This window comes from Hyposmocoma kahamanoa, unplaced genomic scaffold, assembly GCF_003589595.1.
Source record: "Hyposmocoma kahamanoa isolate Upper Pololo Valley unplaced genomic scaffold, ASM358959v1 92, whole genome shotgun sequence".
Classification (NCBI taxonomy): Eukaryota; Metazoa; Arthropoda; class Insecta; order Lepidoptera; family Cosmopterigidae; genus Hyposmocoma; species Hyposmocoma kahamanoa.
In genome coordinates, this window is record NW_020654748.1 from 3,798,157 (window position 1) to 3,811,125 (window position 12,969).

The 12,969-nt window shown below is 36.3% G+C and overlaps 2 protein-coding genes across 2 annotated transcripts; one reads left to right on the plus strand and one right to left on the minus strand.

Annotated features, from left to right (window-relative positions):
• Positions 1-5,170: 5,170 nt before the first annotated feature.
• On the minus strand, positions 5,171-7,529 carry LOC113236406 (GPN-loop GTPase 2). The gene is made up of 2 exons (XM_026472443.1): positions 7,023-7,529; positions 5,171-6,729 (listed from the first exon to the last, which is right to left on the minus strand). Exon 2 carries the CDS (start codon positions 6,169-6,171, stop codon positions 5,248-5,250), a length of 924 nt encoding a protein of 307 aa, XP_026328228.1. The 5' UTR covers positions 6,172-6,729; positions 7,023-7,529; the 3' UTR covers positions 5,171-5,247.
• Positions 7,530-8,904: 1,375 nt separating this feature from the next.
• LOC113236647 lies at positions 8,905-12,483 on the plus strand. Its single transcript, XM_026472808.1, has one exon. The coding sequence runs from the start codon at positions 8,905-8,907 to the stop codon at positions 12,481-12,483; it is 3,579 nt and encodes a 1,192-aa protein (XP_026328593.1).
• The last annotated feature ends 486 nt before the right edge of the window (positions 12,484-12,969 follow it).

Here is a 12,969-nt window from a genome sequence, read left to right on the forward strand (position 1 = left end):
GCCGAGTAAATTATAACGATCGAACAGTACGACACACACAGGACATACACACGAGCTTTCCTCTCTTAGATTCGTCAACATCAGCTGGAAGACGTCAACTGTTGAACTAAGCCTCCGCAAAAGCCTTTTGCTTCCTGCGGCTAACTCATCATACCATGGACCGATCTTTTAAACTTTAAAGACGGCCTGAGGTTGAAGTGATTGTATACCATTTAGAATGTTTCCATTTCTGAAGATCAGGAATGGATTTCGCAAAAGTGTAATATTTGTCGTTTTTCGCTAAACATTCTCTTAATGGCAGATATATATACGTCTTCCAGTTCATGAGCGACAACCAAGAACCTTTCTTCCCTTGCATTAAATCAATAACGTATTTTAGGTGGCGGAACCTAACCAAATACCTGAAAAGGAGCACATTGGTCAAGGTGACGCTCCGGTTTCTAACTAAACACTTTAGTTGTCGAAGGTAACTTCCTGTTTTTTGTCCTTTAGTAGGTATTTCAATATACATTTTCTTTCATGATCTTAGCTTTAGAGTACTTTGTATATGTAGCAGTGTTGTATCAGTTGTAAAATTTATATAGATTAATTTTTGAGGAAAGCTTGCCACCCATTTATCGCCACATTTCTGTTGCTAGTGATATTTACACAGTTGTAAAAGTTGATCGTATCGACGTGGCATTTCTATTTGTAACTAGTTGCATTTATTTGTGAGATATTAACTAGCATTTTGTCAATATCACTAATGACATATTCTTACGTATATCTGCGAAAACTCAAGTCTTGGGAATTGACATCTGTATAGTTTAAGCACGTATGTGCGAGGCTGCATAATAAGTTTTGTAAACAGAATAATAACTAAATCTTGGAATTAGATTTTGTTATTATCTGTGTTAAGATTCGGTGGTTTACCGCCACGTGCCTGAAGATCGAAAAGACTTCCCAAATAAGAGACTGATTTTATATTGTTAATTGACACTAATTGATGTGTTCAATTGAATTGTTAAAGACAAGCGATAACGCGTTGAGGCACAAGTGTCTCGGTAATCCCCTAATGAGACAAGCAATAACCTCTTTGGATATTTTGTGATGTGCTATTGGTATTCAGAAAATATTTGTAAGCGATAAGTACGCACTTTCATAGCAATTAACAAAGTGGCCAAAGAGTCGGGTTCTGTTTTAAGAGACATTACAATAATGTCTCTATAAGGTTAGGAACCTAAAAGTACCCAATAACTTGACCAGTGATAATTAGAAGATATATATTAATAAATTAACATGTTGATTGTTAAGTCAGTTTAATTGAAAAGTAAGATGACTTAGTAAATAATATGTTTTGTTTGCATATAAAGTACTGAGTCACCGTTATTTATTTACACATAGTATATTTACAATTTACCAAATCGTTATTTTTATTTTTCGTTTTGGTTTGGCCTATTTAATCTATGGTCAAAGTATTGTTTGTCTATATGTTTAGGTTAGTGAGGACAGAAAATCAAAAAGTGGTAAAAAGTAGTAATATGACGTTATTGAATGACGTCACAGTTTTAGGGAACCGTACCTAAAAGGTACATCTGGTGGTTACATAGGCTAAACCAAATATTTTCAGACTTGTTTTTGGGAATTCTTGATTAGGCATTATTGAGTGTGTGAGAATGTTAAATAATCAACATGTATTAATGTACTTTTTATCATTCGCGAATTGTTTTCATATCGTGACGCTTTGCGAATGTTACAACGGCGTACATTCTTTATCATGTTATTTTAATTGAATCTACGATTATGCTGACACGGTGCAGGGATTTATTAATGTATAACACGTCATAATCATAGACGGGGCGGTACTTTAGGTTAGAAAATGCATTTATTGAATGATCGTTGGTGCTTTGCAAATTTGTGGGACTGCCTGAAACGAGTCTGAAACTTATAGATTTAAGTCTAACGATAGACGTTTAATAAAACTGCAAGAACACTCGCATGTTGACATTTCCTAATCCTATAGGGTATTATTTCGATAGGAAATCTTAGATTTATTAGTGATATATTTATATGCATTTTCGGGAACTCAACATTGCGATTGTTCTTCAACGTATATGTATTTTTGTAAATTTGTTATATTGTTATACTTAAATTTAGCTGGAATGACTAACAAGGATATTTGAGACAAAGTCTTACTAAGATACTCGATTGTTGATGATAACTGTCAAAATTATCAACATGTGATACATTCCATTCGATAACGCGAGCCATCAAATAATTGGACAGTTGATTTCAATCGGGAATGGAACTAAATGAAGACTTTACAATTTTTGGAACGCTTACTTGTACCCTGGCCAGAACATAGACAATGTGAATATGTTGCTACAATAACATAAGATTGATTTTAACAATCAGAATCACAGTACTTGAGTGCAGAGCACCAGTACAAGTGCAGCGCGGCAAAGTGCTGCACTGCATCAGGAGAATAATTGCCAAACAAAGTATAATGCATCTGACTTCGTGACCGTCGGCGTCATTGCCGCGGCGACACAGGCGCTCGGCCTGCCGCGATCGCGAGGCCCTCTGTGGTCCTCCTTCGCAAGTGTATTCGCTAGCTGTCGCTTTCGGCGACACACACTTTATATTATACATTTAAACACTTATATATTATTGCTTGCTTATTAATAAACACAAAATGTAGCGTTTAGAATTTTAACTTCGAATGTATTTTGATTTGTTTAAGAATTATGTGTAACAACAAAAAAAGCATGTTAATTAGAGGGATTTATTGGATGTAATACCTACATTTATATCCGACGGTTCGTAACTAAAAGACACAGACTTACAGTGGCTGCCAGCTATCTCATGGAAGGATCAGTAATGACATCAATTTTAAACTTGTGTCTTTTACGTTAGACCGTTATTTCTTTCTGCTTAAATATACTTTGTCACATATTTTAAAATGTAACATTAGTGGTGTTTCAAAGAAGGATGTAGATTTTATTTTTCTCTTTTAAACCCATTATTCACTATAGTTTTAGATTGTTCAACAATATGATACCTTACTACAATTTATAAACTTGTTTGCTGACAATGGTCATTAAAATAAATATTGTCAACATAATGTAATCAAAATATATTAGACTTTGTCATGTAATACATACATAACATTTTTTCGTAATTGAAGTAGCGAACATGGAACTTGGCTTTTTTGAAAACACTTATAACTTAAGTACGTAAAACTGCAGTGTGAAATTTAAAATGTTCATTACTATTTTAGTTTATGAACACAGAAATATTGGACGATATTAAATTGTAGAGTTGTATTTGTCTTCAAATAAAATGTTCCATCATAATAAGAAGCGTTTTACTGATTAGTGATATCCTGCACACTAATTTTGTGGAAGAGCGTAGTCGAGTTGAGCTTTAATTTTTTTTATAAAATTTAGTCTTCAAGCCCCAAGCGTCGATGCACTTCAGTCACAGTAGTCTCCTCCATATTAGCAATATGCTGAATCACCACCTGTGTGGCGTCTTTTATCTCGTTGTATCGGTGCAGCAACTCAAGTGAAATCTTTTTATCGTTCGCGATCATTCCGTCTAGCTTCTGTTCTAATTCTGTTAGTTTATTGTAAGCACTTTTCTTATTATTTGAATTCGACATCTGCAAAGAAAATACTATTGGCATGTACTTATGCATTTATTACCGTCATCACGTATAGGTACGTACATACATACAAAATAAGACATGAGATTGTTGCGACTCGATCGTAGTTGTTGCGTCTTGTTTTAATTGAAAAAATAAGTTGTGAGGCTCAACTTACATTGCGGCGGAACGGAAAAGATGTTAAATTAACGATTGATTAATTGTTACTTGCGAGAACGGCCTATAATAATTAATTAATTGTTAAAAGCGGTTCTCACAACTAACAATTAATCAATCGTTAATCGCGTATATCGACAATTAACAATTAATCAATATTCAATCTATTCAATGTTTTTGATTAACAATTGAAACTGACAATTATGATAAATTTATAGGGCATATGGGTGGGTGAGTGAGTGAGTGGGTGTGTGGGTGAGTGAGTGAGTGGGTAAGTACGTGGCAGTGGGTGAGGAGGTAGGTTAGGGGTTAAGTGCGGTGGTGGGTGAGCGGGTGACTAACCCCTTAACCCACCTCCTAACGCAAGTCCCTATCTCACCACCTAACCTACCCCCTCATCCACCCACTCACTCAAAATCGTGCACGCCATCTTGGATTTAGAAATCAGTGCCATATTCGTATTGACATTTTATTAGGTAGTTTCGGATTTAATTGTTAGTAGCAATTGTTTCTTACTTGTTAGTAGCAATTGTTTCTTAGAACAATTAAAAAAAAATTGCAATTAAAATCAATTGCAACGTCGCAATTAATTTTAATTGCAATTGATTTTGTAGTCTGATTGAAATTTAATTGATTGACGCCCAACAGTGAATACCGTTCCGTACCGAACCGTTCTTCTCATGTGAATGATCTAGACTGAACAGCTATTACAGGCTCAAAGCGTAATGATGGGAATCTTACGAATGCAAGAGCAGCTCGCGATTACGCGCGCAGCGAGGCGAATTTCGCATTCGTTCTGCCGCAATGTAAATTTCAGTTCTCTCCTAGCGGATTTTCGGTGGAAATGGTCTGAATTGACGGAGATTGTCGAAGCGAGAATTGAAAAAATATTTGTTGATGTCATATTGAACCGTTATTGCTGCCTACATAGAGTATTACACTTTGCAACGGAAGCATGATTTCTCGCGCGAGCTCGCGAGTGCCCGTACGATTTCGCGAAAGCTATTAATATCAATCGCGAGATTGTGGGGTACATAGGATTTGAGATTTAAAAATTACTTTAGACCCTTTATCTCTAAACGAACTGAACAGTACTGAATTTTCACTATCCACAGTCACGGCGAGAGATCATGATGGCTCGCCCGAGCTTTTAATGGACATTTTTGGTGGAAATAAGCCGGCGAGTTTTCAATTCTCGCCTCGTTTCGTCTCGTGTCGGCGGTAAAAAACTACCTTGATAGTGGAATAACTTTTATAATAATTGAAGGGTTGTATTAAAAAGACAAATTTTTTTGACACTTTATTAATTAATATCAATAGTAGAAGTACATATTACATTGTAATGACATTACGACAGTCTAATCTACTGGACATTATTACATGGACAATGCAATGCAACTATGACATAAATAATACATCAAGTTATGTAATTGAACAAGTAATCATCAAAATTCATCAAGCATACTTTTGTTTGGGTCTTCAACCCCCATGGCGCAAGCCAACATGCTGTTTATATGTCTACCTTCTTCCGATTTAAACACATAACCATTCGCTTTATCTATTAGGTTCTTTACATTTATCAAACTTTCTTCTTTTAATATGTTTACAAGTTGAAAGGAAACCAGACTGTAATCTTCAATAATGGATACAAATGCTGAATTTAATTTTTTATACTTATTCATAAAGTTATCACTATCTAAGCAGTCCAGTAAGTAGTTAAGATCTAACACATCTGTATAAAAATCAATCCCAAACTGTAGTTTGTCCATGTGTTTCTTAAGCAAATCAACTTTAGTCAATAAATTAATATGTGGCAAGCCTATCTTTAGCATGGCGCTCAATGAGAGCATTAAGGCTGCTATAAACTTCCCTGCATCTGAGCAATGATGAGAATCAATTAAGTGAACAACACAAAGTTGAAAGTGAGCTTCGTTTGCTAACTTTGCAACAATGTTGGTTAAGCTCTCATGATGGCAATAAAGCTCTACTTGACCAGGGAGGTCAAAGATGTAATTTGTTGAATTGTCTTCATTTAATTGGTCCAATAGCCAGTCATAATTTTTTTCCAAATATTCCATACAATACAATAAAGCACCATTTGGGCCAAGTTTATACTGGTCCATTACCTCTTCCAATACAATTAGATTTCTGATGTCAATGTCTGGTTCGTATGACATCAAATCATTTGCTGGATCCAAGTTTACTATAACAACCTTCCTTCCTAACTTCTTAAGTACTCCAGCCATAGCACCACAATAGGTGGTTTTCCCAGCACCAGGGGGTCCAAGTACCAATTGGCCATAGTACTTTTGAACAGATTTAAATTTTTTGTTCAGTGTCGGGTTTGTCATTCTCTTGGTTAGATCCATTGCTTTTTTTCACCCAGAAACTGTTGGGGAGGGGATTTCTGAGGTCTACACCACAAGGGTTGTCTGGGTCGTAATCCCGGTACTCGCTTTCATAGTGTTCTTCATAAAACTCGTGATGTATGAGTTCAACTAAAAGGGTCTTCAACGCTTTTAACATAGGAGCATTGTAGGAATGAAGGTTGAGAAAGAGGATAATGGGTTTGTCAATTGGAATGATTTCGCCAATATACCGTGCTGCTGCAAACTGTTCTTCTCCTGCAGCACCAAAAACAACTCTTGTAGAATAAATGGCTTGTTTTCCTTGAAGATCATTAACAAAATTTCGCCTGACAAGAAACACAGTGCCAAGTTTGGGGTATTGAGATATTATAACCATAAATTTATCAGCATAGTCAGTCATTATGACCTCTGTGTGTGCATTTTCAATATCTAAAGCGACTGATCTAAACAGTGTTTTGCCAATAACCTGGTGAAGTATGCCTACATCAATAACTTTCTGCTCTTCTTTGATCTCGAGATCACCAATAGGCAATGTCTCTTCCATCTCGAATAGATAATCTAAAAGAGATAAAGACTTGAATAAGATGTATATGAACACAACATTTAAAGGTACTGAAATCTAAGTGAGCACATTACAGAGGACACAAAGCTGCAGCTGAGATAAATGAAATCTGGACACAGATCAGGCCCTATGATGGCTTTTCTTATAAGACAATGGTATAATAATTGGTTTTTACCGAAAGGTACTATGGTACGCCACAAACCAAAAGTTTTATATGAACCCAAATTTTTGTTAAGAGTGACATACATTAAATGTTAATTTTATCAAAAAATGGACGTAGGAAACATACCTTAGCTCTTTGAAGTACTAGATTCTCCGATTTTGCGTCGTCAGTATAAAGATTCCTCGATGACTTTCCAAACGTTACGTTGACCTGTTAATCAATAGTTAGATACAACAGATATGCGCCTTCAAGTGCACGCAGGTATAACTCAGCGCATGGCAAATTCGCCAAATAGGTAAACGATGGCATACAAATGTATCTCTACGAAATGTATGTACTTTTTTTATGATTACTTGTAAGTAATTTATTATGAGTAACACAACCACAAAATGAAGATGAACGAAATGGCAATCATCATAGACAAATGGATATAACCACATCAAAGACACTAGAAATTAGAGTACTCTTTTATTCGGTGAAATAAAGAAAGAATGGAAAATTAACGATGGGCGAGTCGAGTTATTTAACTCGAGTTACTCCAGTAACGAGTCAATTCGTAACTCGAGGTATGTACAGTCAAGAGCACGTCGAGCTTGACACTTTGTACAGTCAAGCTCGACACTTTGTACACACGCCAGCACATCAAGCTACACATTGATGTATCTTGTTCCGTTGCACTGGAGGCGATTTTCGAACAAAAATGTGTAGTTGTCCGTACTGTACTTAGGATCGTTTTTTTTATTAATAGTTTTGGCCTGGATACAAGTCCCTTGAGCCATATCTTCGTTTAATTATCGGGATCCTCAGTAATATTCGCCATTGTAATTCTCAATTCTAATAGATTATGTTCTCACTTTGTCTTAAAAAACTTAGTTCACTTATTTGGCTTTATTACATAGTCTTTTAAGCGGCGGGAGTTAATATTTATGTTTTACTTTCACTTAAATCACATTATTCTATCACTTTGAACAATAACTTTGAATTCGTAATTAGTGGAATTTTCAGGATAAAGTCTTTTGTAATTTAATTTAAAATAAGGAATTTAATCGTAACTTTCTTCATCACTACTTCTTTCTTCGTTTTTCTTCATAATATACTTAAAAAAAAATAATCTTTGTAAAAACTATACTCGTAACATCAACAATCCGCAATTTTTTTCCTTTGAACCGTTCTTATCGTAAGTGGCATAGAGTTGGACTTAAGTCTTAAGTGTCAAGCTTGACGTGCTCTTGACCCAGTACTTTGAACTTAGAGGATGGAAAAAAATAAAAGACTTAGAACCGTTCTTATCATAAGCGGCATAGAGTTAGATTTAAATCTTAAGTTTCAAGTTTGACGTGCACTTGACCCTGTACTTGTTTTTGAACTCGAGCTAGCTCGGTTCGGTAATAGAGCTGAATACTTCATTCGTACAGTCGGTTCAAATCGATTCAGTAACCTTCGGAGTACGTTCAAGTCGCGATCGGCCCACCGATCGTGCCCAACTTGGTTAATCGTTGGTTTGAGTTCACATGAATATACATCGCATCTCTCTCGCTACTCGTGACTCGCGATTGCTCTGTCAGACATCGAATCGAGTGAACTCGAGTCAGCAATCACGTCAACTCTATATATCCCGATAATTAAACAAAGAACTCTACTTAATGCTCAAGTCAGGACTTGAGTATGATTTCTAGTGCTTGAAATCATACCCAATCCTGACTTGAGCATTGAGTTCTGGAATACGACCCTCAAAGTATTTGTATCCAAGCTCTTAATTAAAAAAAAACCTTGCAATTTTTTTAAATTATTTCTTTTTTTAAATTTATTTCAGATGTCTTTCAGTCCAAATATTGGAGTCATAATGTCATAATATTAACTCTTTAGTTTCTAATGTCTATTTTGAACTTTACATTTGATAGTCTTTTAGTTCATTGTTGTCAAATATTTTTGTGGAATAAAACCGTTATTCTAAAGGTTTTATCTTATTTATCAATTTATTCCACAAAATGTTATCAGAATAAATAAAATGGAACGGTTTCTGCGTCCCGATAAACTGAACATTGATCCAACCGGTAATTCCGCCTCCAAGGAATGGGAGCACTGGAAGAGGACGTTCGAGAGTTTCTTATCGAACTTTACAAAAGAAACAGCTGGTATGAAAATAGACATACTTATAAACCACGTATCTCCAACAATCTTCGCATACATAAGTGAATGTACTACCTATGAAGAAGCCCTAGACATACTCGACAAACTATTCAATAAACCAAAAAATGTAGTCTATGCCAGATATATACTAGCTACTAGGAGACAAAAGCACGATGAGAGCATTGATACTTATATGCAGGTGCTAAAATTATTAGCGAAAGATTGTCAATTTGGAAAGGTTGATGCTGAAACGAATAAATCCGATAATATTCGAGACGCATTTATTACTGGTCTCAATTCGAGTAAAATCAGGCAGCGATTGCTTGAAAATCTAACTCTATCTCTTGACAAAGCCTATGATCAGGCGAGATCGTTAGAAATGGCGGAGATGAATTCACAGAGTTACGAATCTTCAAATTTGAATGCTGTACAAGGTTCATCAAAGGAAGAAGAATCATCAGCAGCGTCTTTCTTCAAGCGAAAATGTTTCTTCTGTGGGGGTCGCGTGCATCCTAGAAAAGATTGTCCAGCACTCGACTCTACCTGTCAGATTTGTGAAAAAAAAGGACACTTAGCTAAAGTATGTCGTAGCAAGAAACAGACTGCTGCATCAGTAGTCGAAACTGAAAGTAATAAAACTAGTGCTTGTATAATAGCGGCATCGCCGGACTCGCTTAGAAAGGCTACTGTAACGGCGTACGTTCAAGGGATACGCGCCCAAGCATTAATCGATACAGGCAGCTCAATTAGTTTTATGGATGAGGAATTCTTTAATCTCTGTCGTTTAAAAAAGAAACCGAGTAACCAGAGAATTTCAATGGCTTCGACTACTCTTACTTCCAAAGTAGAGGGACAAACTAGCGTCTCTGCCAAAATTGGAGATTATGAGTACAAAAATCTGAATTTACTCATAGTAAAGAATTTATGCGCTGATCTCATCATTGGACATGATATTCTGCATCAACACTCTTCACTAGAGTTTTCTTTTGGTGGTTTGAAGGAACCTATCAAAGTTAATGTATGCAGTGTTGCTGCAGCTACCGTGCCTGCCGTACCACTGTTTTCTAATGTATGTCCTGAAATTAAGCCTGTTGCTATAAAATCGAGAAGACATAGTGAGGATGACAAAGAATTTATAAAAGAGGAAGTCAGGAAACTTTTGGCTGATGGAATAATCGAAGAAAGCACGTCCCCCTGGAGAGCTCAAGTCCTTATCACAAAAAATGTCAACCATAAGAAGCGTCTTGTCATCGATTATTCCCAAACTATAAACAGATATACTCATTTAGATGCGTACCCTCTACCAAACATAGAGGAGCTGGTGTCACAAATATCTAGATATCGTATATTTAGCGCTATAGATTTGCAAAGTGCTTATCATCAAGTTCCTATTTTGCTCGAAGAACGTCATTTTACGGCTTTTGAGGCTTTAGGAAATTTATACCAATTTCTCCGAATTCCATTTGGCGTTACAAACGGCGTCTCAAGTTTTCAAAGGACGATTGATTGGGTAATCCGAAAAGAAGATCTCAAGGGAACGTTCGCTTATCTTGATGATATTACAATTTGTGGCAAGACCCAGCTTGAACATGACAAAAATCTTAAGAAATTCTTGGCAGCTGCCCAGAAATATGGCCTCACTCTCAACAAAGAAAAGAGTAAGTTCTCACAAAACTCTATTAATATTCTGGGTTATAACATAGAAGACAACATTATCAAACCGGATGCAGACCGCTTGCGCCCACTTCTGAACTTACCACCACCATCTGATCTATCATCACTGAGAAGAGTGATAGGAATGTTTGCACACTATAGCAAGTGGATTCCAAATTTTTCAGAAAAAGTTCACGATCTTACTAATGCAAGGATATTGCCATTAAGCGACAATTTAGTCAAAAACTTCAATGTACTCAAATCAGATATAGCCAAATCAAGTATTCATGCAATTGATCATAACGCACCATTAACCGTGGAAACAGACGCGTCAGATCATTCTATCGCAGCAACTTTGTCACAGGCTTCTCGGCCTGTTGCCTTTTTCTCCAGAATGCTAAACAAAAGTGAACATAATCACTCGGCAATAGAAAAAGAAGCTTACGCTATCGTCGAATCGCTGAAGAAATGGCGTCATTTTCTTATCGGCAAACCCTTTCGGCTTATCACTGACCAAAGATCAGTATCTTTCATGTTTAACAATAAACTAACGAGCAAAATAAAGAATGAGAAAATACAACGCTGGCGTCTGGAGTTGGCGCCATTTAAGTATGACATTATATATCGTCCAGGCAAACAAAATGATGCAGCGGATGCACTCTCACGCGTATGCAGCTCAATATCGACACGAAATGAAAAGTTATATTCATTGCACAATGATTTATGTCATCCGGGCATAGCACGAATGACCCACTGGCTTAAATCAAAGAATCTACCATATTCTATGGAAGAAATTAAAAACATGACTAAGTCGTGTAAAATTTGCTCCGAAATAAAGCCAAGATTTTACAAACCTACAATTGATCCAGTTTTGATAAAAGCTACGTCGCCTATGGAGAGACTGAGTATCGATTTCAAAGGACCAGTACCTTCTAATACGAGAAATAAATACATTCTTACAGTAATAGACGAATACTCACGCTTTCCATTTGCATTTCCGTGCCCAGACATGAACTCTTCAACGGTAATCAAACATTTAAATGAAATTTTTATGCTATTCGGTATGCCGTCTTATCTACATTCAGATCGAGGAACCTGTTTCATATCTACTGAAGTAAAGAACTTCTTAAATTCACGTGGTATTGCGTCGAGCAGAACTACACCTTATAACCCAAGAGGAAATGGACAGGTTGAACGTTTTAACGGAACTCTTTGGAAATCAGTGCAATTGGCTCTACGTTCGCAGAACCTACCAATAGAAAATTGGGAAAAGGTTCTAAACCAAGCTTTACATTGTATCAGATCTTTGTTGTGCACAGCGACTTGTTGTACGCCGCACGAAAGAATGTTTACACATACCAGGCGGTCATCGAATGGAGTATCTATACCTACCTGGCTGACGGAATCAGAAAAAGTATTAATGAGAAAATTTAATCGTACTAACAAGTATCAACCTATTGTTGAAGAAGTGACTCTTCTGCACGTAAATCCAGACTACTCCTATGTTCGCTATGAGGACGGTCGAGAGACAACTGTTTCCAACCGACATTTAGCACCATTGAGCCTAGATAGTCAGATAATGGTAGATGAAACAACAAATATTGAGGCTCTTAACGAAAACTCCAATGAAGTGGAGGACCCTAATCCTACATCTCAAAATTCTGAAACCAGATCTTCTGATTCCGAAAATGAGACTGAAGACATAGACCACCCTGAACCTCCAGCGGACACCGAACCAGAGATTCGAAGGTCTGCAAGAGTGCGACACCCACCAGCCCACCTCGAGGATTATTTTCAAGGCTGATAGAATGTCATAATATTAACTCTTTAGTTTCTAATGTCTATTTTGAACTTTACATTTGATAGTCTTTTAGTTCATTGTTGTCAAATATTTTTGTGGAATAAAACCGTTATTCTAAAGGTTTTATCTTATTTATCACATAACAATACCAATTTCTCCATTTTGTATTTACACGAGGTTTAAAATAATTGAACAACAGTGAAAAATAGAAGAGGCTTTAAAAGAAATGTAATGGCTCAATCGTTGTAAGGTTTTCCTTCAATATCTTCAGTAATAGTAAAATTTTTAGTTTTTCGGGATTACTGCCAGACTTTTGACAGGAGTCAACTGTGAAATCTGGAAAAATTTAGGAAAATAAGTACACATATTTTGGAAATATTTGAATTTTTAAAAAGGGATTTTTTCTCATAACCCTTCTTCTTTTAAATGTTAATGTTTCCATATCCCAACACTATTTGTACTGAACGCTCCTTGAACGCTCTCTCCAAA

What these genes read in the sequence shown, in the direction of transcription:
- LOC113236406 (XM_026472443.1), bottom strand. Translation starts at nt 6,171, where the DNA reads ATGGATCTAACCAAGAGAATGACAAACCCGACACTGAACAAAAAATTT.
- LOC113236647 (XM_026472808.1), top strand. Translation starts at nt 8,905, where the DNA reads ATGGAACGGTTTCTGCGTCCCGATAAACTGAACATTGATCCAACCGGT.